Source organism: Ranitomeya imitator, chromosome 2, assembly GCF_032444005.1.
Source record: "Ranitomeya imitator isolate aRanImi1 chromosome 2, aRanImi1.pri, whole genome shotgun sequence".
Classification (NCBI taxonomy): Eukaryota; Metazoa; Chordata; class Amphibia; order Anura; family Dendrobatidae; genus Ranitomeya; species Ranitomeya imitator.
Genome location: NC_091283.1, coordinates 646,082,086 through 646,107,745, shown reverse-complemented (window position 1 = coordinate 646,107,745; position 25,660 = coordinate 646,082,086). Strand labels below are relative to the sequence as shown.

The window sequence follows — 25,660 nt, the reverse complement described above, 5'->3', positions numbered from 1 at the left end:
AGCCGCTCACGCCGGCCGCCATCTTCCGTTCCCAGAGATGCATTGAGAACTTACCCAGAAGACTTAGCGGTCTCGCGAGACCGCTAAGTCATCTGGGTAATATTGCAATGCATCTTGGGAACGGAAGATGGTGGCTGCATCACACAGCTTTGCTGGATCCCAGGGGTGAGTATATGACTATTTTTTATTTTAATTACTTTTTTAACAGGGATATGGTGCACATACTGCTAAATACCGCGTGGGCAGTGTTATATACCTACGTGACTGGCCAATATACTACGTGACTGGGCAATATACTATGTGGCTGGGCAATATACTACGTGGCTGGGCAATATACTACGTGACTGGGCAATATACTACGTGACCTGGCAATATACTACAGGACTGGGCAATATACTACAGGACTGGGCAATATACTACGTGACTGGGCAATATACTACCTGACTGGGCAATATACTATGTGACTGGGCAATATACTACGTGGTTGGGCAATATACTACGTGGCTGGCCAATATACTACATGGGCTGTGCAATATACTACGTGGACATGCATATTCTAGAATACCCGATGCGTTAGAATCGGGCCACCACCTAGTATACAGTATATATAATGGAATATTCAAAGTCATCCTCTAGAAATTGTTAATGCGTGCATCATAGACACTCTTAAATAATTTCTAGCGAGGATAGCGTGATCACCCTGTTGATATGGTGGTGGAGGAGGATGACACAAAAAAGATGAGATTCTGAAGAGTATACCCATGTTTGGGTTGGAAGAGGTGCATGTGAATAGACCAGAAAAAACAAACAAACACTGGATTTGAGTTTATGTTCCACGGCTGTCATTCGGTGGTATAAAGAAGTCTGACCCAATCCAGCCCATGTTCATTTTGATTAGTCAGCCTATCAGCATTTTCAGCTGACAGGTGGATTCCCTATTGGTTATAATACCCCCAATGGCACTGAAAGCCCACTCTGATAATATGCTAGCAACAGGGCAGGCCAGGACTTCCAAGGTGTAGAGAAACTGCTCATGGCACATGTCTAGCTTGGATACCCAATAGTTGCAAGGCACAGAGGAATCACACGGTTGGCAAAGTACTCCTTCAGCATCTTCCAAAACTTGTCCTTCTTTGTCAGAGTACATTGTGCATCAGGCCCTGGGTGCTGGGATGGTTTGATTAAACTGTCCCAGATCTTTGAGAGTGTTCCCCTGCCTCTGCTGTCTGTCTCCCTAGTCTCCACTCATTGGTTAAGGAAGTGTGACCTCTGCCATCAGTATTGTCAGATGGGAATTTTTGTTATAATTCTTCAACTAGACCCTTCTGGTTCTGCAACATTTTATTAGCTTCTCCGCCACAGAAAAGAGAGATGTAAAGTTCTCTTTGTATCATGGGTCTAGAAGGGTGGTCAACCAGTAATTTGTGTTGGCCAAAATGCGTATAACCCGAAGGTCATGGGAAAGGCAGCAGAACATAAACTCAGCCATGTGTGCCAGACTGCCAACAGCCAAGACTAACCTGTCCCCACCAAGAAGGGGACTGTCCATGTTGTCCTCCTCATCCTCCATCGCCTCCTCGAGTTCTGGCCTTCCATGCTGAACAGACAGGTTGGAGGTCGTGTGGGTACCATCTGTAGCACAGGCAACCAACTCCTGTTCCTCCTCCTCATTATCACCCAATCCTCTTTGAGAAGATGAGATGAGGAAGGGCTGTGTAACATCACCCAGTATAGTTTCATGCTCCATCTCAACTTGCTCCGCCTGCAAAGCCTCCTCTTTAATTGTGAGCAGCGAGCATTTCAGTAGACAGAGAAGCGGGGTGGTGATGCGGATTATGGCATCATTGCCGCTCACCATCTTGATCGAGTTCTCAAAGTTTTGGAGAACTGCACAGATGTCAAACATTCATGTCCACTCATCTGCTCTTATGTGCAGAGGCTGACCAGAATATCGATGTGCTTGGTGTTCAACTACTGGCCTCTGCTGCGCACAAATCCTTGCCAACATATGTAATGTTGAGTTCCAATGTGTGCAACGCATACCAGTTGGTGAGCTGGAAGTTGCAAATGTTGCTTTAGCACTGTCAGGGCGGTGACAGCTGTAACTGACTTGCGGAAATGGGCACGCACATGGCGTACTTTCACAAGTAGCTCAGGCAGATCTGGGTAGGTTTTGAGAAACCATTGAGCCACTAAGTTGAGCACGTGGCTCAGGCATAGTACATGTGCGAGGTTACCAAGCTTCAGAGCTGCCACCAGGTTATGGCCATTGTCACACACGACCATGCCTGGTTGTAGGTTCAGGGGCGATAGCCACAGATTAGTATGATCTGTTAGACCTTTCAACAACTCTGCGGCATTGTGCAGTTTGTCAGCTAAGCAAATTAGATTCAGCAAAGATTGTTGCCGCTTGACTGAGGTGCTACAGTGCTTCCAGTTTGTGACTGATGTTGACGTTTGTGAGATGGAGGGTGAAGAGGATGAGGAGCAGGGACCTCTGTAAAAGGTGGGGGATGGAACCCTGATTGAACCAGGACTTGCAATCCTTGGTGTCGATAGCACGTGTTCCGTCCCAAGGTCCGACTGGGTCCCGGTTTTCATAATGTTTACCCAGTATGGCGCCAAGGAAATGTAGCGTTCCTGGCTTCAAGCACTTGTCCAGATGTCAATGGTTAAGTGGACCTTCCCAGTAACAGCATTGGTCAGGGCATGGCTGATTTTATGGGACACGTGCTTGTGTAAGGTGGGGATGGCACACAGGGAGTAGTGGCAGCTGGGGACCAAGTATTGAGGGACGGCAACAGCCATGAGGTTGCAGAATGGCTCCTTCTCCACGGCAACATTTCCAGGGCAAGCAGTCTGGAAATGTGGCCATTTAGCATTGTAGCCTGTGGGTGGGTGGCTGCGTGTTTACATTTGCGTTCCAAGGAATGCAATAGGGACAACTAAATGCCACGCTGGTACAAGGACGTGGTTGCTGATGGTGGTTGCAAATGTGCAACGACAGGTGGAGGGTGGGAGGCATGGACAGGGGATTGGCGTGCCTGTAGAACAGGAAAAGAGGCAGTGGAGTCACCCACCGACACTGTTTTTGGACCCTGGCATTCAGCCCAAGTAGTTGGATGCATTGATTGCATGTGCCTCAGCATGCTGGTTGTGGTCAGGCTGGTAGTTGTCTGCTGATGCTGGCTTGGCAGATGTTGCAAATGGCCTTTTTTAGGTTAACTGGACTGTCTTTAAAAAAGCACCAGACTTGAGAACACCTAATCCTTGGCTTGGCAACTTCACCCGTGTTGGTGCTTTGGGGTCCAGTTGCACGCCTTGTATCTCTGGCCACCCCACTGCCTCTTCCTGCCTGTTGTGGTGAAGCAGTTCTCTCCCCCTGCACACTGCTGTCCTCACTCTGCATGTCACCTTCCCAGGTTGGGTCAGTAACTTCATTGTCCACCACCTCGTCTTCCACTTCTGCACCCTGGTCCTCCTCCTGACTTGCTGACATAACAACACCACTTGCTGGCAATTGTGTCTCATCATTATCCAGCTTTTGCAACAGTAAATACATTTTCCCACCATCACCTTCTTGTGAGAGTGGCTGCTGAAATAATTGAGCATCGCTACATGTGATCTCCTCACATTCCGGTCTACAGGCAAGGCAAGAGGCCCAAATGTATAAATGGAAATGTGAACAGCTCTTCAGAGTGTGCAAGTGTGGTATCACTTGTCTCCGGGCACTCAGCATGATCGGAGGAAGGAGGATCAGAATCACGGTTACCGACACTGGACCGTGTGGTAGACAGGGAGGTGCTGGCAAAGTGACTGGAAACATTATCTGCTATCTATCCAACAACCTTTTCACACTGGTCTGGCTTCAAGAGTAGTGTTCCACGTACTACTGCAAAGTGGGACAGGAAGCTAGATCGACAGGTTTTTGTTTGTTGTGCTCCCACGGCAGGAAAAGTATGACTTTGCCCATGTCCTCGGCCTCTGCGTTACCATCAGAATCACGTTGACTTCCTCATCCCTTACCATGGCCTTGACCATTTTAAATTACTTATGATACAATATGAGGGGTATTGAGGCCCCACTATAGCCCAATAAATGTATAAAATGTCACTGCAGAAGAAAATTACAGTATTACAATGCCAGCAAAATATGCTGACTTCAGATGGACGTATAAGACTGCAATATCAATATAGCAATGCAATTTTTTTAAAACATTTTTTTTTGGGTGGTGAGGGGGTTTTGAGGCCCAACTCAAGCATGATAAATGCCATATAAAATGTCACTACAGAAAAAAATTGCAGTATTATAGTGCCAGCAAAATTTGCCCAATTGAGATGGACGTGTGTGACTGCAGTATAAATATAGCAATGCGTTATTTTAAACAAACTATTCGTTTTTTGGGGGATTTGAGACCCAACTGTAGCACAATAAATGCTATATAAAATGTCATTGTTGGAAAAACTGCAGTATTACAATGCCAGGCAAATTGGCACAACTCAGATGGACGTTTGAGACTGCAGTATAAATATAGCAATGCAATTTATTTAAATAAACAATTACTTTTTGGGGGGTTTTGAGGCCAAACTGTAGCACTGTTAAATGCCATATAAAATTTCACTGCTCAAAAAAATGTAGTATTACAGTGCCAGGCAAATTTGCCCAATTGAGATGGACGTATGAGACTGCAGTATCAATATAGCAATGCTATTGAGATCCAACCAAGTCTGGCTGTATGCTTTTAACGCACAACTTCAGCAGTAAAAATGGTGTATAATATTTCCCTGCTCAGAACAATTTGCAGGATTAAAAGCAAAAAGATTATTAGCCCTGAGAAGGGGTTTTGTTATCAGTTGCAGGCTGCAGCATAAAGGACATACCCACAATCTCTCCATAAGTGCGACTAAAAGCAGTATTACTATTGATTATCATTAGCACTAAGAAGGGCTGTTGTACTTCATAGAAATATACTGTATTTTTCAGATTATAAGACGCCCCAGATTATAAGATGCACCCCAAATTTTGAGAAAAATAGGATTTTTTTTTCTTACAAAATCATGATGCTTCTTATAATCCATGCGTCTTATTGCTTAGGGGTGGTGGTTGCGAGGAAGCGGGGTCCAAGTGTCGCTGCTGGAGGAGGCAGGAGTGAGGTGATGCTGCAGGCTGGGATGAGAGGTGTTCTGATGTGAGGCGCACCACTGCAGGTGTCCGGTGTTGCTGCTGATGCCCGGTGTTGTGGGGTGCCCGGCGGTTCTTCGGGGGTGGCCAGTGCTGCGGGGGGCTCTGCCGACATTTTGCAACAGGCCAGAGCCCTCCCTCAATTCCATGGTCTCCTGTGCGGTGGACTCATTTCATCTCCCGAGATCTTGGTGCTGAAATCTCCATCTGCGCATGCGCCGCCCCCTGGCGGCCATTTTGCCAGAGTCCACCGCACAGGAAACCATGGAACTGTGGGGGGCTCTGGCCTTTTTAAGAATGTCAGCAGAGCCCCCCACAGCACCGGAGACACCCACAGCAGCACCAGACAGCCCCGCAGTAGCATCGGATACCACCAGAGCGCCGGGTACCTGCAGCAGTGCCAGACACCCCCTCATCCCAGCCTGTGGCCTGCAGCAACGGTATCGGTAAGGTATATTAGCATTATAAGACGCACCCCCATTTCCCCCCCCAAATTTTTGGGAAAAAAGTGCGACTTATAATCCGAAAAACACAGTAAATTAAGCCCCTGTCTCATCAACACCTCTCCCTACTCTGCTTGTGTGTGGGGTACAGTGTGCCGAGCATAAAGTCACGGGTCTTATATAGACGTCATCATGCTATTTGGCCATCCAATCACAGTAATGCCACAACCAAGATGGCTACGGCATTAGAGTGACTGTCAGGCAATCCCCACATGTTCACTGGCTGTCTACAAAGAGCCAAACAAGCAGGGACTCGAACAATAAAAAAGATACTTGCAGAGTAACGAGCATCCCGAGCACACTGATGCTTGAGCAAGTTACCAGTAGCGATGAGCACACTCGCTCATCACTAGTTATCTGATCTCCTTGGGATTATTTCTGGCCTCAAAACAATAGCTAGGACTTTTTTGGACAACTGTACCCTTTCTCCCACCCCCTTAATGTGTGTGTGCCCGGTCTTCTGTCTGTTGATTGTTAAATGAGAAATCTGAACTGAATAAGAGGATGGAGTTTGGCTTAATATGGCATCAGGTGTAACTAATACAGTATATAAAGATTTATTGGATCTTTAGTCTTTGTTTTAGCATGCAATATAATTTAGAGTGACTAGATTGAATTGTTTCTCAACAGCTAAACTTTAATATTTTCTGCCTTAATTGACTTTCTACTTTGTTTGATAAAATGTGAATATTATTATTATTTGCTTATTTTGATTTTGATTAACCAGTGGTTGCTCGACTTCATCTATGCGTCACGTCACACAGATAACGTTGCTCCAGCTCTGACAAATCAAATACCATGCTGGGGAGGCTGGAAAGTAAGAAACCAAATCCATGTTTATGAAATGACATCATGCATTAATGTACTACAGTGTCTGCTTACCATATGACTGAAATATTTCAGTGTTCATCATGATGTCTTTGTACAGATCCTTGTGTTCTTCTACATACTCCCATTCATCCATGGAGAAATGTACAGTTATGTCTTCATATCTAATCGAAGCCTGACAAACAATGACAGTTGTCACCCAGACCAATTATCCCTTGCGTTACTATATAATCTCCCAGTATTCCCAGCAGCGCTCACCTCTCCAGTCAGCAGCTCAATGATCTTGTTGGTGAGGTATAAGATTTCTCCATCATTCTTTTTCTCATGTATCAGTGATGGACGTGATGATTCCTTGATCAGTCCTGACACGTCGTCTGTAACATCGGGTGTGGTGACATTGCCATGAGTCCACAAAACTATATATTTCTGTATAATGTAATAATATAGATAACACAGTTTTATCTCTTTGCAAAATCAACTACTATTGGTTCATAACAATTGATAACATAAAAAAGCAATAAAATTACACTGGTATGTGTATATTAACATACAAAATGGATGCAAAACATTTTTCTAGCAAGTGTAGGTGTCAGTGGTGTTTGCTGCGTGCTCTGGTGGTACTACAATTGACAAATGTAAGAGAAACATGGAATAAGATTTTCATTACTCGTATAATGACTTCTATGGAGGTATGTTATGGAGGTACTTCAGAGGAAGACTACAGCTCTGTGTGCAATAAATCTCTGTGCCTCAACTGTCCATAACAGCCTTAGGTATCAGCCACTGATCGGAGACCAAGAAAGCTGTTTTCTGATCACTGAACCTTGTAGGAGTCAAATCTCATAATATTGTACTGTGTCTACTGCAGAAGAAAACCCTTTTATTATTTCCTCTATGTAAAAGTCAGAAATTGATAGGTATAAAACATGAACACCACCCGTTCTGGTCTTTGGAAGAAACAAGGTTGAAGGAGCTTGTTCACGCTAGTTCAAATGCAGAAAGGAGAATGGGACCGAAGGGTGCCATGTCTCAGGCTGGTGCAGCTCAACAATGACATGACGAACAAAAGAGACGGCACATCCAAGGTAAATAAAAGTCAATAATCCTTTAATTTGTATCCATTAAAATGACAAACAAGGGATTTAAAACCAACGCGATTCTGGCGAGTCACTTGCCCTCTTACATGACTCGCCAGAAATAAGTTCGTTTTAATTCACTTGTTTGACGTTTTAATGGATACAGATTAAAGAACTATTGACTTTTATTTACTTTGGATCTGCCGTCTCTTCCATCTTCCTCCTGATTATTCAGGTCTCTGTATTTCTTTTCAACTGTTGTACAGTAATACTTTTTGCACTGATATTACACACAATTATTTTGGTATGACAACCTATGTATCTCCTCTGGTGTGATAACTGATTATCCATAGTCTTTCATGTTGTGAAACTAAAATGAACCTAACATTTCTTCTTATCTCCTGGCAAAAAGTAAATAAGAACCACACCAATACAATAGAATAATAAATTATAAATCAGTAAATTATTTTTGTCCCAAAACAATAAAATCTTCAAACTGTCCTGCAAAAAATAAAAACAAGCAACATCGATGGATAAAATGATGGCTCTCGCAAAACAACTGAAAAAATATTTTTCATAAAACATGTTTTTACTCTGCAAAAGTATCAAAATGTAAAAAACATACTTATTTAATATTACCATATTCTTACTGATCTATGGAATAAATTTGTTATTCTTACTGAACCATATACAGAACAAAAAAAAAAGCGTAATTGCTATTTTTTTCCCATTCCTCCTACCAGGGAAGAGTTAAATACAGAAGAATCACCAATAATTTATTTGTACCCCCAAAATACTCCTAGGAAAATATTTCTTCCTCCAAACACGGTGAGTGGAGTTGATACTAAAAAGTTCTATTTTGGCCTCATTTGACCACATGACCTGCTCCCACGCCTTCTCTGGATCATCGAGATGGTCACTGTTGAACTTCACATGGGCCTGGACATGTGCTGGCATGAGCAGGGAATCCTTGCGTGTACTGCAGGATTTTAATACAATGTAATAATACTACATGGCGTAGTCTGTTACTAACAATAATGTTTGAGAATGTGGTCCCAACTCTCTTCAGGTCATTGACCAGGTCCTCCCTTGTAGTTCTGGGCTGATTCCTGACCTGTATCGGAATCATCTTTACCCCACGAGATGAGTTAATGCATGGAGCCCCAGACCGAGGAAGATTGACAGTCATCTTGTGTTTCTTCCATTTTCTAACAATTGCACTAAAGGTACCGTCACACTCAACAACTTTGCAACGAGAACGACAACAATCCGTGACGTTGCAGCGTCCTGGATAGCGATCTCCTTGTGTTTGACACGCAGCAGCGATCTGGATCCTGCTGTGCCATCGCTGGTCGGATCTAGAAGTCCAGAACTTTATTTGGTTGTCGGGTCGGCGCGTATCATCATGTTTGACATCAAAAGCAACGATGCCAGCAATGTTTTACATGGAGCTAACAACCAGCGAGAACGATAAGTGAGTCGCCGTTACGTCACTGGATCGCTCCTGCATCGTTCTGGAGTTGCTGTGTTTGACGTCTCTACAGCGACCTAAACAGCGACGCTCCAGCGATCTGGTTTAGGTCGGCTCGTTGTCTATATCGCTGCAGCGTCGCTGAGTGTGACGGTACCTTAACAGTTGTGCCTTCTCCACAAGCTGCTTGCCTATTGTCCTGTAGCCCATCCCAACCTTGTGCAGGTCTACAATTTTGTCTCTGGTGTACTTAGCTCTTTGGTCTGGCCATGGTGGAGAAATTGGAGTATGATTGATTGAGTATGTGGACAGGTGTCTTTTATACAGGTAACGAGTTCAAACCGATACATGGAACCCCTTTAACCCCCAAGCCTGTGTGCACCTTCATGACCATGCCAAATTTTACAATTCTGACCAGCTTCAATTTATGGGGTAATAACTCTGGAGCGCTTCAACGGATCCCTCAAATTCTGAGAATGCTTTTTCGTAACATATTGTACTTCATGATTTGTTGTAAAATGTCTTCAATATAACTTGCGTTTATTTAAAAAAAAAAAAAAAAAGCAAAAAACGGAAAAGTTAAAAATTTTGCAATGTTCATACTTTCACTTTGAATGTACTTAAATCAGAGATATGTCACAGAAAATAGTTAATAAATAACATTTCACACATGTCTACTTTACATCAGTACAATTCTCAAAAACACAATTTTTTTTTGTTAGGAAGTTATAAGTATTAAAATTGACCAGCGATTTCTCGTTTTTACAACAAAATTTACAAAACCATTGTTTTTAGGGACCACATCATATTTGAAGTGATTTTGAGGGGTCTGTGACTGAAAATAGCCAAAAGTGACAATTCTAAAAACTGCACCCCTCAAAGTGTTCAAAACCACATTCAAATTGTTTATTTATGGACGTCTTCACAACGTTTATAATTCTTCACTATCCTCATGTGAAGGACCAGGCCCCAAAATGTCATAATTTCTACTGTGTCTACAGGAGTCCAGTTAAAAAATTGTTGGGTGTACATATTTGTGTGTGCCACCATGAGGTTTACAAAATCTTCATAGAAAAGGACCTTGAAAAAGTCAATTTCTGTGAGTCTGGTGGTGTCAACTTTTATTCCTGATTGCACCACAAAATCGGGAATCAGTGACTCAATGTTCAGGGGCTGAGGTCCATATGGGATAAGTAATGGTGGGCGCTGGTTCTATTTCTGTCCTAGGGCATCTGCATGACAGTTCAGCATCACTTGAGAAAAAGGAGGATGAAAAGAAAAGGAAGGTGGGATCCTCTCCCACACTATCAGTGTTGGAGCCAGGAGCGGACATAATGCATGTGCAGTCGATGCAGCTACACCAGGGCCCGGAGGTGGAAGGGGCGCCACTGCTGACACTGAGGAAAATCTGGCCAGAGGCGCCCCCGAGCCAGATTGCCTCATGTGCGACGGGCAGGAAGCGATCCCTGCAGCTCTGCTGCCTACAAAATGGCAGTCGAGCGGAGCTGCATGGATCAGTCCTGCTTCCTGCCTGCACTTCCTGTCTGATACAGCAGCAAGGCTGGATAATGTCAGCATTCAGCGTGCGGCTGTGCCAGAGAGAAAGCTGCTGGCGACGAAGATGCTGCAGATGCCGGGGAATGTGCAGAGAGGTGACTGGTGTGTGTGTGTGTAGAGGGCAATGATGGGGATGATGGTGGTGGTGGAAAGGACAATGATGGGGTGGTGGGGGAGAAAGCAATGATGGAGCTGGTGGAAAGGGCAATGATGATGGTGGTGGGGGAGGATGCAATGATGGTGGTGGTAGAAAGGACAATGATGGAGCAAGCAATGATGGAGGTGGTGAAAATGGCAATGATGGGGTGGTGGAAAGGGCAATGATGGGGAGGTGGGAGAGGAGGCATGATGGCGGTGGTTGAAAGGGCAACAGTGGGGGTGGTGGGGGAGAATGCAAGGATAGAGGTGGTGGAAAGGGCAATGATGGGGTTGGTGGGGAGAAGGCAATGATGGTGGTGGGGAGAAGGCAATGATGGTGGTGGTGGAAAGGACAATGATGGGGTTGTAGGGCAGAAGGCAATGATGAAGGTGGTGGACAGGGTAATGATGGAGGTGGTTGAGAGAGCAATGATGGAGGTGATGGGGAGGGCAATGATTGGGGTCGTGGAGAGGGCAATGATTGGAATGATGGAGAGGGCAATGATGGAGGTGGTGTAGAGGGCAATGATGGGAGTGGTGGAGAAGGCAATTATGGAGGTGATGAGAGGGCAATGATGGAGGTGGGGGAGAGGACAATGATGGGATGTGGGGAGGGGAGGACAATGAGGGGTGTGGGGGATTGGAATGGGAGTAAGCATGACTTATAATGGACTTATGAACAGGAGGAGGGGGAGGAGAAAGTTAGATATAGATGTAAAATAAATTGGGTGGTGGAGGAGGGTGCTAAGCCCCTGATAGTGTCCGCCCCATCTTTAAATTCATTGTGTATGAAAGACTTAAAATATTTTGGGGAGTGGGAGTTGAGGGTGTAAGGTGCATAAGACCCTTTATAATGAACTGAAAGGTGGGAGAAGATGCTGTCAGGGACTTGTAATGAGTTGGGAGGTGGCGGAGGATGCTCAGTACCTGATAGCATGATAAACTGTAAATATAAATTAATACAAGATTATTCTTTAATGAATGATACAAATTCTGTGCCAACAAAGATTCATTAACCTTTTGTTAACCATGAACTCTGACTCCACACGCCATCTGAATATTTGGCACCGTTTTTTTGAACTCTGTACATATTTTTTTAATCAAATAAATTTTTATTAAGAATAACATTATAATTGACATGTTACATTCTTGTTTTCAATACAAAGTTTTCCCCCTCAAACAACCCCCTTCAATCCCAACGTCCCCCACCCCCTCCCAACAACAGTTAAGATCGTAGGCCACATGTCACATTTTCACCAATTTAGGACTTTAATTCACTCATTCTCTATAATACCCCTATCCCATGGCGATCCACGGAGACCACAATTTATTGAACATTTCAATTTTCCCTCTTTTCTTATAAAACCCCTTTTCCAGTGTCAGGCCTTGCTTCACATACTGGAGGAATTCTCTTCTTGAAGGCGGTTCTTCCCTGATCCAATTTCATGCTATCACCTTCCGGGCCATATACAGCAATCTGGCAATAGCTATCTTCAGGTTGTTATCCACTCCAATCTCATCCACGCACCCCAAAAAGCACACCACCGGATCCCTTGGCACCGTGCATCCATACGCACCTTCCATACGGCTCAAAACAACCAACCAAAAAGCAGCCAGTCTCGGACACGTCCACATCATATGAAAAATATCAGCATCTGTAGATTTACACCTCGGGCACTCAGAATCATCATGCAAACCTGCCCTATATAACACTTTCGGAGACCTGTAAACCCTGTGTATTACATAAAGCTGTGACAGCCTATACGGTTAGCTCATCGACAGCCATGAGACACCGATTCCCAAGTCTCGTTCTCCTTTGGGCCCAGATTCCTCTCCCATTTATCTCTCGCCATTATTGGAAACCCTAAGAAAAAAGTATACAACAGGTCTTTATACAGAGTAGAAATAACCCCCCCAGTAGTCCCTTCATTACACACATACTCTAACACTATATGCCTTTGAATTCTAACTCTGTACATATTTAAACGATGTAAGTGCACTGTTTCTGTATATTGTATGTGGAATTTCCTTAAGAAAGGGTTGCATTGACTTTGAAACGCGTTGAATAAACCACTGTTCAATTTTATCATCCTTTGGAACCTCTTTATTAAGGCAGCGTGGATTTAACCCACACTTCCTACACAGTTTATCATGTTATATGGTCGTTGATCGGCTGGTGGATCTGCAGCAGCCTAAATCTCTACGCGCTTTTTATTCAACAAAATCAGGTGAGCAATTCTAAGAAAGCTCTCTTGGGTATTTGTAGGATAAGACCCTATTTTGCGCTTTGTGTCTCCCCTTCTGTCAAATAGCAGTACCTGATCATCATAATGAATTTGGAAGTGGGAGGAGACGCCATCAAGTACTTAATGAATAAGGGGGGCACATGACAGGGACCACCTAACCTTTTGCCTGGGTGCTCTGGGAAACAGCTGTCCACCTTCTCCCTCTGGCCATTCCACTACATCTTCCTGCCTGTTGCAGCGCTGCTGTCATCACTCTTCATGGCACCTTCCCAGGTTGGGTCAGTGACTTCATCGTCCATCACCTCGTCTTCCACTTCTGCACTCTGGTCCTCCTGACTTGTTGACTTAACATCACTTGTTGGTAAATGTGTCATAATCTACCTATTGAGACATTAATTGCCGTTCCTCACTATCCCACTGTCGTCTTCTCCCTACCATGGCTGCTTAAACATTTGGGCATCGCTACACAAGATATCCTCACGTCCCTCTTGAAACATGCAGGGTGAGAGGCCACAATCAATAAATAGAAATGTAAAAAGCTCCTTGCAGTGTCCGAGTATTTAATCAATTGTCTCCTGGGGCTCACAGTGAGAGAAAAGAGGAGATAGGTGAGGATTACATGGTCCAGACTCTTGGCTAGTGAGACTGGACTGTGTGGAAGACAGGGTGGTGCTGGGAAACATATTGGAAGCATTATCTAACATCCAACCGATCACCTGTTTACACTATTCTGGCTTCAAGAGTGGTGACCTGGAACAGGAAGCTTGGTCTCATGGATAAGTGTGTTTGTTGTGCTCCCGCACTAGGCACAGTTTCACCTGACCCACGACCTCGGCCTCTGCACTGCAATATCAGCAGCGCATCTCCTTCCCAGTCTCTTACCACACACCTTGTGCATTTTAAATTAGGTATCTAGTTTGGGGAAAACTTTCCTGGAAGCATGAAAGTGGACAATCCCTTTAGCAGTTAAATATTGGAAGAAGGGACTTCCGGGAGGCGGAGCCTGACGATGGACGCGTTTTAGCAGAGCTCCTGGACCGAGGGCATTATACCAGTAGTTAAATGCCACACTAACCCACAAAAAGGCCAGGATAAGGGCCAGACAGGGGTCAGCAATCGTAGGCCCAGCTCTCCGGTTCCCCCGGAGTCACAAGGCGCAGATAGTGCCGCAGGCAGCGCCGCACATAACCTACGGCTGGAGGCCAGAAGCTGGAGAAGAAGCCGGTGGGGGAAGGGCGAGCCGAGCGCCCCATCAGTAAGCCGAACAGACTCACCGGATCACTTCAGGAGGAAGGTGAGAGGCATCGGTGAGGGTCCACGGCGTCCCTGGCCCGCGGGTGACAAAGGCGGCGAAGGAAGAAGATGGAGTGGGAGGAGGAGGCGGTCAGACACCATCTTGCCGGAAAGCGCACCAGGCCTCACACCACAGGCTGCGACACACCGGTGGCCAGGAACTGGAAAAGGAGCCGAACTACAACTGCTGCTGGAGGAAGGTGAGCGGCATCGGAGAAAGACTGCGGCGTCTCTGGCCCCAGGTGTCAGCAGCGGCGACAGAGGGAGAAAATGTGGGAGCAGGAGGCGGTCCGGCGCCATCTTGCAGGGAAGCGCACCGGGCATTGGTAAGTCTCCGCCGGGCGCATTGTACAGCCACACAGACTTAGACCTGCACCGGTTCGGACCACTGCTACACACTGGCTGGAGATTGTTATAAATAAAATTGTTATAAATAAATTCTTTTGGCTCAGTAAACCTGTGGGAGGTTAAAGGGAAGGCCCACCTAGAGTGGAGAATGGCAGCAAAGCTGCAGTAATTCATCAGACTTCCCAATTTATCTTAAGATGTAATCGACACATCTAGCGATATCACTGACAACTTCACTTAAACTTCAGGCATCTATCTCATCATGGATAAATTTGTGGGTGAAAATGCCAAGTCTGGCAGAAGTTCCACACGTAACCAGGCAGGCACATCTCCTACGTCACAAAACGCTGATGTTAATACCGAGGACCCACAGTCTATTGCAAATGCTATCATAGAACAGTTGATGCCTGAGATTGACAACCGACTAGCAGCTTTTCAAACTTCTTTGGACACAATTGTCTTACAAGTCAATAATCAGGGAGCGCGCGTAGCAGAAGCTGAACAAAGAATCTCAGATCTAGAGGACTCTGCTAAAGCCCTTAAGGACAAACTGGATGGCAAAGAAAAGGACATCTCAGACCTTCTGGACAAGGTGGATCACCTTGAAAATAGGTCTCGATGCAATAACTTGAGACTCATAGGCCTCCCAGAATCTGTCCTGCCCTCGGAGTTGGTCAAAATAACATCAGAATGGCTACCAAAATCTCTTGGGGTTCTACCGACGTCAGTTGCAATGGCCATTGAGAGAGCACACAGGTTGGGACCCCCGAGGGGGGGGGGAAAAGGTGACAGACCAAGACCAGTCATCTTTAAAGTCCTGGACTTTCAGGATAAAGTTTGCATTTTGTCAGCGTACAGAAAACAACGTCCCTGTTATATGAGAATCACAAACTACTCTTGTTCCAGGATTATTCGGCCGCCCTGGCTGCCAGACGCAAAGCCTTCAATCCTGCCTGCAAACTCTTGGTGGATAAAAACATTCGCTTTGGCTTGCAGTATCCTTAAATTTTGCGCTTTGGCATGGTGGGGAAAAATTGGTCCTTTAGCGACCCAGAAAGGGCTTTGAAGTTTCTTTGGGAGGAATCTCGGGCACATACTAACTCTGACAACACCTGAACGAGTAGAGCTGCTCCAACTTGTCATTCTTCAGTGATGTCGTGTTTATGTTGATACTCTTTTGCCCTTAGGCGGCATGTTTATTTTCTATGTAGTGCTCACTCTGTGGTTGAGCACATTTGTTACAGTTACAAAGTTTAAATGGTGTGGGGGTATGGGTGGGGGGGAGGGTCTCTGCATGCGCAAACATATTATATATAATATTCTGGTTCTGGGAGATCTCGCGCTCACTCGCTGGGATGGGTGGAGGTCTCACTCACAGTATTTGAACATAGGTTACATGGTCGTTCGCAAAGGTGTAGGTTGATGGCTGATCAGTCCAGCTCTAAAGATGCCACAATCCGCTCCCTACAATGGTGCTCATGGAATGTTAACGGGTTAAATACTCCAATTAAGAGGAAAAAGGTTCTAAATTTTTTACAAAAACAAAATTTCCACGTCATTTTCCTACAAGAAACACATTGGATTAAAAATAATCACCCCTCTCTGCTTAGCAGGAAATATATGCTTTGCGGTGAGGCTTCATACTCAAAAGAACAGCGAGGCGTAGCCATATTAATACACAATGGCCTTAAATATGAGATACTTGATACACTGGAAGACCCGCAAGGTAGATTTCTCGTGATTGAGGGAATGCATTTTAGCCTGGTCAACATCTATGCCCCCAATGCACCTGAGGCACAATTTCAAGTTAAATTGTTGGAGAGCTTGGCAGGGCGGGATACATCCCGGGTGGTCATGGGTGGTGACTTTAATGAGGTAGCAGATGTTTCCATGGACAGATCTAGATCTAATGCTGCTCATAGACTGGTACAGGGATATGGCATCCAATCACTGTCAGACCACCTTGACCTAGTCGACATATGGAGAATGCAACATCCCTTGGAGAGGGACTATTCTCACTACTCCCATGCACACGACTCCCACGCTAGGATTGACTGTTGGTTATTGCACTCGTCATTAATACCCCTAATAACACAGACAAATATACAAAATATTCATATATCGGATCATGCCCCAGTAACGTTTAATTCTAAACTAACAACCCTAATACATCAAGAGAGGAGGTGGCGTTTCTCTTCATACCTCTATCAATCGGACGATTTTAAAAAGCATCTGCAGATGTCATGGGAGGTCTATAAGGGTGACAACCGCGCTCATTATGAAGACGCACGCTTGTTTTGGATGGCCTCTAAGGCCGTTTTAAGGGGTCAAATTATCTCCTATGTTAGTCATAAAAGAAAAGACACAATGAAAAGGTTGGTGGATACATAAAAATCGCTAACCCAAGCCTACAAGGACTTTAAACTAAACAACACTCCACCGATAAGGGAAAGGTTTTTGAGGGCTAAGGAAGAGGCGGACGCTCTGGCACACGAGATGGCCATGCTCAATTTGGACTACCAAAAACATAAATATTTTAAATGGGGCAATAAGCCGGGGAGGGTGCTGGCATCCCTTACACGGCCATACAGGAAAGCGACGAAAATACATAAAATACAACAACTCAATGGTCACATCCTAACAAACAACTAGGAGATAGTAAATGAATTTAGATAATTCTTTAGCGAGTTGTATAGATCAGAGTCGGGGGGGGGGGGGAGGCGAGTGGGGAGTTCCTCAGGGATCACCTGGCGCCGATACTCACAGAGGATGAGAGGGAGGCCATCAATTCCCCCATAATACCCTCGGAGATTTTACAGGTCATAAATAAACTTAAACTGTCCAAAGCACCGGGCCCAGACGGGTTCAGCAACAAGCACTATAAAATTCTGGGAACCTGTCTAGCTTCTCACTTGTGTGAGTTGTATAACAATATAGTTAAATATGGACACCTTCCTGATCAGTTCAATGAGGTGGTTGTCATTGTTCTTCCAAAACCAGGCAAAGATCACTCGCAGGTTGAGGGCTATAGACCTATATCGTACAGTAGAGTGCACAAACATATGAAAACTATCGTGGTTAGCCTAGACGCCGATAAGGCATTCGATAGGGTGGCGTGGGGTTACCTGTTTGATCTGCTATCATTTAGAGGGTTTGGCTCGTGGTTCTGTGAGGCAGTCAAATCAATTTATAAAAACCCGATATCTAGGATGTCTGTAAATAACACTCTATCTAATGCCCTTTGAAGTCCAACGGGGTACGCTTCAGGGTTGCCCTTTGTCTCCCCTCTTGTTTAATTTAGCATTAGATCCATTCTTGAGGACGCTGCAGAACGAGGCGACATTTGAAGGGGTGAGAGTGGGAGCTGCATCTATAAAGATTTCGGCCTTTGCCGATGACATTCTTTTATTTATTGCCAACCTAACTCAGGCAATCCCGGCTATCATTAATATTTTGGAGAAATTTGGCAAGTGCTCTGGTTTTAAGGTCAATTATGGTAAATCTGAAGCCCTGGCGGTTTTCAGGTCTGGGAGGTTGGGTGATCCTTTGTTTCCATTTCATTGGAGACAGGAATCTATTAAATATTTGGGGATACGGTTGCCTGCGGACCCATCCATTTTATATAGAGTCAATTATAAACCACTAATCTCCTCCATAATTATCCAAGGAGAAAAAGGAAAATGCGGCACTCACCCAGGTAGATTGCGAATCAAAGTCCTTTATTCATCATAACGTAACAACGGACATAGTAAGGAGAGGCGGCTGGGAGAGATCAGCGGTGCGGGGAGAAAGAACAGGACTACGATCGTTTCGCGCTTGCGTGGAAGCGCACAAGCGCGAAACGATCGTAGTCCTGTTCTTTCTCCCCGCACCACTGATCTCTCCCAGCCGCCTCTCCTTACTATGCCCGTTGTTACGTTATGATGAATAAAGGACTTTGATTCGCAATCTACCTGGGTGAGTGCCGCATTTTCCTTTTTCTCCTTGGATATTTGTTCACTGCTTTTTATGCTGAGCACCACCCGAACATTGCAGACTATATACGTGCTATAGGAGTCTTGCAGTGGAATCCTCAGGCTGCGGCTACACCGCCTGCTGCGATAACACCTAGTGCCGTTCATATTTTGTGCTTTTTGATCCTCCATAATTAGTCTCCTCCATTCGTGGAAACATTTCACTTTGTCATTCTCCGGCAGATGTCATCTAATTAAAATGATAGTGTTTCCTAAATTGCTATATGCCTTCCAGACGCTGCCCCTCCTCCTGTCTAGAACAGACCTTGGTTTGTTAAACTCAAATTTTCGTAAATTTATCTGGGGGGTTGGAGGCAGAACGCGTATAGGCCTTGTAAAATTGCAGGCGATGAGGGCAGAGGGCGGAATCAATTTCCCCGACTTGGGTAGATATAACCTCGCAGCTAATTTTAGATATGCCATTGATTGGATAAGGGGTATCTCTTATTTCGCTAATGTTGGCCTAGAACAACAATTCTACCCACATATCTGATTGTCGGCTTTGCTACATCTAAATGGGGAGGATCTTCCAACGGAGATACAGGAACACCCGTCACTGTGGCAAACGATACTGACTTGGAGACGCTGTAGAAGGATTTGTAAACTAAGGGCTGGTCTGTCCCCATATCAACCTTTCCTGGGTAATCCTGGATTCTTGAGGGGCACTGCACCATCTTTCTATAAACATCTGGCCTCCCAGGGTTGTAGGCAAGCAATCGATCTACTAGATCTTAATTTCTCGGTGTTAGCCTTTGAAACAGCATCGCAGCGTTTCCCACTATTTAGCAATAGTCCTTTCCTATTTCTTCAGGCGCGTAGCTTAGTACAGAAGTGTCAATCGATTGGAGGGGTGGGGGAGGGGAGGATTAACCTAGATGGGTTTATTAGAAATGCAAGATCCCAACCGGCGTCTATAAGTAGCATCTACTCGGTGATATGAAAAAATGGTCATGGGAGGGGAAAACCACGGGAGTGGCAAGGTGGTTAAGGGACCTCCCGGGCCTTAAGGTGGAAGATCTCCTTGACGCTACAGTAGCGCAAAAGAAAATTCTGTCATATAGCAGCTACACTGACATGGCACTTTTGATATTACACAGAGCCTACATCACGCCTTATCTGCAGTCCAGGATGTCTCCCTCCACCATTTACCTGTGTTCTAAATGCAAATCTCGCAACACTGATATATTCCACCACTTGTGGAGTTGCTCGAAAATTTAGGAGTTATGGGGTGTTGTTCATGATGAACTGCAGAGAATGTGTGAAATCAGTTTCATGCTCACTCCACAATGGGCTATTTTTAACATTTTAGATGAGGCACATCACAAATTGCCCAGACACATTAAAGCAACACTCATGATATGGGCTTCGGCGACCAGGAAAAGCATATTGCATCAATGGTTGAATCCAACAATTCCATCGCTCTCTCTTATCCGCACAAAGATTCAATTCATATTTAGAATGGAGTGGATGGACGCATTGACCAACAAGGAGAAGATGTCAGGTAGATTCCTATCTACGTGGTCTACTTTCATTCCGTCTCTTCCTCTGGAGACTAGGGAAAAGCTGAGAGCGCAATTTGAAAACACCCAATGGTATTTATTACAACGGATAGGCGGCATTACACCAATTCCATAACACATATCGTGGTGCGCATGCGGAGAAAGGGTTTTGGGTTGGGGAGGGCATGGGGTGGGATTTGGGTTACAAAACCATTTTGTTACTACTGATTGTTTGTTTTGAAAAATGTTAAAATTTAATAAACAGATTTACAAAAAAAAAATAAAAAAAAAATATTGGAAGAAGGCTGAAATAAACAAAGATTATTATTCAGTCTTTGTTGATTGAACAGGAGGCGAAAACCTTCCACATTCCTCACCTCTTTAGTCAGCAGGTCTATGAGTTCTTTAATGAGATGCGATATCTTCTCAGCCACATAATTTTTGTCATGATCCATCGTCTTTGAGTAATGTACTTTCTCCAGTGATGTGCTATGTAATATTTTATCATTATTATTACCTTAAAACAAGAAGAGAAAATAGCATCTATTGCTGAACAAAGGTCTCCAGCCATTTACATCTGAAGATACAAAGAAGCATACAAGTGGCTTGTATAGGAAGCTTTTTGGCTAAGCTTTTTGCTAACAAGAAAATAAGGTTCTCACCTATAGATTTAGGAAGAATGGTATTCTCCATCAGGACATTCTTGTAGAGGCTCTTGTTTTCTGCTACATAACTCCACTCCTCACTGGTGAAAAAGACTGTGGTGTCTTCAAATCTTATAGGAACCTAGCACACGCAATGATACAAGTCATTATTGATTCACTTCTGAAAAATTGTCACTCGCTTAAGTGCCACCAGCACTCACCTCCCCGGTTAGAAGCTCAATGATCTTTCTTGCAAGATCTAGGATCTTCTCATCAGTATTCATCTCTCGTATCAATGATGCAGTGGGTTTGTCGGCACTTTTCACTCCATCTTGCACTCTGAACCAGCTAGTGCTTCTTAATGAGTCCCCAAAAGTCTTCAAGAGAACGTATCCCTAATTTGGGAAACAGAGAAAATAGCATTTTTTTTAAAAAAAAGAAATGAAATAAGATGTGCAAAGTTCAACTGTTTATTGTATCACGAAAATATAAGAATTCCTCTTCCTAGTGAAAAGGCCCAGAAAGTCTATGTGCTTAAAAGGTGATAAAGAGAATTGCTTTGCAAATGTGCTGAGAAATTTTGTTGGGGTTCAGCACCAGGTGAGTTCAGAAATCCCTGGTGCACTTTTTTTTTCTTGGGGCTTTAAAACTTAACCTCATCTCATGGCTTCGATCCTGACTAGAAGATTATATAAACCACGTGCTGTACAACCCAAAGCTTCAGCCTCGTGTGCAGTACTTTATCAATCTACATCAGCCGCCCCGGTCTAGTAACTGACTCAAAAGATACTATACTTGCTCGTAGCCAAAAGGCCAAGAAGCAATTTGCAAGTTTGTATAAGGAGACATACAAGACATACAAGCCATGTATTGCTCCTCATAGAAATCAGATTACAAGAAAGGTAAGGAATTTATCAGTTCGGTGCCTTTCAAAGTGAGGCGTTACAAATGTCTGAACTCTGGTGGTGTGAGAAGCCAACTCTTTGGCCATTTTTACACACAGATGTAATTAGTGTAAGGGCCAATGTGAAGACTGGTGGGTAGCAGTCCCCACAAGGAGAGCTACCAAGCCCAGGAGAAGCAATCTTGCACCCCGGGGATTGAGTGGTGCTGAAGATGAAGGAGGTCAGCCAGTGCCTTCTCTGCGGTCACTGTCGGGTCCCCAATGAAATCTGTGCAGCCGCGTGAAGCATAGTGTCTTGCAAAGTTCAAGAAGTGCCCGACTGCCAGACAAACCAGTTAGGGATCAGAAGAGGTGTCGGGGATGCCAAGGTCCAGGCGGAGGGGAGACGTTGTATTGCACATATAGTGCAATATGCAACGGAAGTGAGGAGAGCTACTACACATTGCCAGAAAAGATCTGGGTTCATCACACCAGGAGGGGCTGTAGGCTCAGTGTAATGTATAGCTGTGGAGAGCTGTAATTATTATCATCATCATCATCTACAGTAAAAGTGAGTTTTTTTTCCTGTTGCACCTGAGGTCAGGACATTGCTTATTGAGACAGGCTAATCTTGCATCCCTTCCACAACTTCTTTTTATTCTGCTGAGGTTGGCCTGCTGGCCAGAGAGACCACCGTGATCAATGGCCGCTATTACACCCTTGTTCGGTGAAGGCCGTCCCAAACATCAGCATTAAAGCACTTTACCATACATTGCATTAGTTTGTGGTATAAAATCCTGATAACAGGTTCTCTAAGCTAAAGATAGCAGAAATTAAAGACCATAACGAAATAATGTGAAGTTTAGGAGAACCCCTTGAACACTGCTACCTGTGGCATTAACTCCTACCTTCAGCAACATCGCTAACCAGCTCCCTAGAAAAAGGGGCACCCTAGTCTATCCCCTGGATTACACCTGAGAGGCTGGGTTCATGTGCCTTGCTACGTTTCGAGATCAACCCTTTTCTGTCCCACCCCCAACCAAGAAGGTTGGAATCTGAAGTGTATAGGAGTGCACAAACCAGACAAACAAGAGAAGACAGACAGGAATAAGTGAAAATAACAATCATACAAAATACACTCACCAAACAACAGAGTGGAACACAGGAGAGTTAAAGGAGACACCAAATAGGAGAGGATGAGGATGTACACACAAACTCCAAGCAACAATCTCCTGAACAAATCTCCAAAAGTCTACACCAACTACGAACTAGAGCACCCACTTCAAACAAGGCAGTAAGAACTCAAACTGGTAATTCCTAAGTGCCAGAGGCAAACATATATAGCAGAGGAGAGTGGCCAATGCTGAACAGACAATCCAGGTAGGAAAGCTCCAGTAAGTTCAACTGAACAGATTAACCCTTGCACTGCTAGCAAGGAAAAACCCTGCACTGTTTAATAAGATGGTGAAGTACTTGTAACTAGTGCAGGAGTTTGTGAAACCAGACACCGCAATCTTCTGGCGTTTTTGCCAGACGTCGCAATGCGTCGTTTATGGCAAAAAACGCATCCTGTAAAGTTGTTTGCAGGATGCGTTTTTGCCCCATAGATTAACATTAGCGACGCATTGCGACGCTTTGCCACACGTCGCAACCATCGTGCGACGGTTGCGCCGTGTTGTGGCGGACCGCCGGGAGCAAAAAACGTTACATGTAACGTTTTTTGCTCTTGACGGGCTGCTTTTTCCGACCGCGCATGCGCGGCCGGAACTCTGCCCCCACCTCCCCGCACCTTACAATGGGGCAGCGGATGCGCCGGAGAAATGCATCCGCTGCCTCCGTTGTGCAGTGCGTTAAACGCTAGCGTCGGAATCTCTGCCCGACGCATTGCGACGGGGAGATTCCGACGCTAGTGTGAAAGTTACAGGGATCTCTGTATTCCCATGACAAAAACGCTCAGTAACCTGCCATTACTAGAGGCTTCTTCCCAGCACCTATTTCACCGAGGTCAGCCACCACGGTGACACATAGCTTTCATCTAAGATTTTACCACCTGCCTAGAAAAGGTAGATTTTTTATCACCCAAGAGACCAGCTCCCATTTGGTGCAAATAGAATTTAACAAAGCCTTCCCAGATATATAATAATCCAAAAGAAAGCTGGTGTACTAATAGCCATCAAAAGCTCAATAACATTTGAAATAATAGACCTGGTAGAAAATATAAAGGGGAGATTTGTTTTATCCTTGTGTGCAATCTAAATAACCATCCATATACACTGCTCAATAAAAGGGAACATAAAAATAACACATCCTAGATATCACTGAATGAAATATTACAGTTGCAAATTTTTATTCATCACATAGTGGAATGCCTGAGAACAATAAAACATAAAAACGATCAATGTATATCAAAATGAATATCCTATGGAGGTCTGGATTTGGAATGATATTCAAAATCAAAGTGGAAAATCAAATTACAGACTGATCCAACTTCAGTGAAAATGTCTCAAGACAAGGAAATAATGCTCAGTAGTGTGTGTGGCCTCCACGTGCCTGTATGACCTCCCTACAATGCCTGAGCATGCTCGTGATGAGGCAGCGGACCAAGACCTGGTTTAAAGAATCAATCAACTCCTGGACAGTATGTGGTGCAATGTGGTGTTGGTGGATGGAACAAGACATGATGTTCCAAATGTGCTCGATAGGATTCAGGTCTGGGGAACAGGCGGGCCAGTCCACAGGATCAGTGCCTTCATCATGCAGGAACTGATGACACTCCCGCCACATGAGGTCTTGCATTGTATCAGAAGGAACCCAGGTCCCTCTACACCTGCATATGGTTTTACAATGGGTCTGAGGATCTCATCCCGGTACCTAATGGCAGTTAGGGTACCTCAGGCTAGCACATGGAGGGCTGTGTGCCCCTTCAAAGAAATGCCTCCCCACACCATTACTGACCCACTGCTAAACCAGTCGTGCTGAAGGATGTTTCAGGCAGCAGAATGTACTCCACGGCGTCTTCATAACATGTCACGTCTGTCACATGTGCTCAGTGTGAACCTGCTCTCATCCGTGAAGAGCAGAGCAGCAATATCGAATCTGCCAGTCTTCGTGTTCTCTGGCAAATGCCAATTGCCCTGCATGGTGTTGGACTGTAAGCACAATACTCACTTGAGGAAGTCAGGCCTTCATACCACCCTCATAGAGTATGTTAATTTATTATTTATTTACAGCATAGAAGCCGGCTGATGAATACTCCCATCAACCGCTCCTGCTCTCACAGTTATTAGCGGCATCAGAAGCAGTGTTTGCCACACTTTCATGCACATGACAGTATGGCAAACAATGGATGTTCAGACCCCCATTTAAGAGAATGGGGTCCGGGTCCGGACCCGGGATCTGGCAGCACAGGTGGAAGCTATGTTGGTCTTAAGTGAAGAGGTGGAAGTCTCCCAGGATTTTTTTCAGCAGGCTTTCTACCTTCCTATCAAGTGGATCCTTAAGCTGAGATGAGTCCTGAAAGGGGAATGCAGTTTTCTTGGCTACTCTCGCCACCTGCACATCCACCTTAGGAATATCCCAACTAACTGACTTGTCCTCCAGAGGAAACCTATGTTTATGTTCCAAGGGGGTGCTCAACAGTTTCTCCGGGGACTCCCACTCCTGAGAGATCATGTTCAGGATGTTCCCATGCACAGGGAAACCAATCTGTTTTCCTGATTTCAACCCTAAAAACATTTAGTCCTGAATTGTTTGGGGAACCTGTTCTTCCTCCAAACCCATAGTGCTATGGACCCTTTGATATCTTACAGGATGAGGATTCCTCCCATTTTTCTGAAACTGAGCCATGAGAGCCCTCAGAACCAGAGTCAGAATCCTCAATTTGGATATTTCTCTTCTTAGGAGGTGGAGGAGTGGGAGGTATAAAAGCGGCCAAGGATGACTGGACCTCTTGCTTGACAAAAGTACGTATTTCCTCCAGG

At 44.8% G+C, this 25,660-nt stretch overlaps 1 protein-coding gene across 1 annotated transcript in view; it reads right to left on the bottom strand.

The window, feature by feature from the left end:
- LOC138666773 (zinc finger protein 436-like) overlaps positions 1-25,352 on the bottom strand; it is a 95,479-nt gene extending 70,127 nt beyond the window's left edge. Inside the window, exons 1-6 of the mRNA XM_069754946.1 lie at positions 25,158-25,352; positions 21,019-21,192; positions 20,816-20,939; positions 20,531-20,670; positions 6,771-6,938; positions 6,567-6,687 (exon numbers count right to left, since the gene is read on the bottom strand). Of these exons, the coding sequence (XP_069611047.1) occupies positions 6,567-6,687; positions 6,771-6,938; positions 20,531-20,670; positions 20,816-20,939; positions 21,019-21,192; positions 25,158-25,352 (922 nt within the window). The remainder of the gene's footprint in view (positions 1-6,566; positions 6,688-6,770; positions 6,939-20,530; positions 20,671-20,815; positions 20,940-21,018; positions 21,193-25,157) is intronic.
- Between the last annotated feature and the right edge of the window lie 308 nt (positions 25,353-25,660).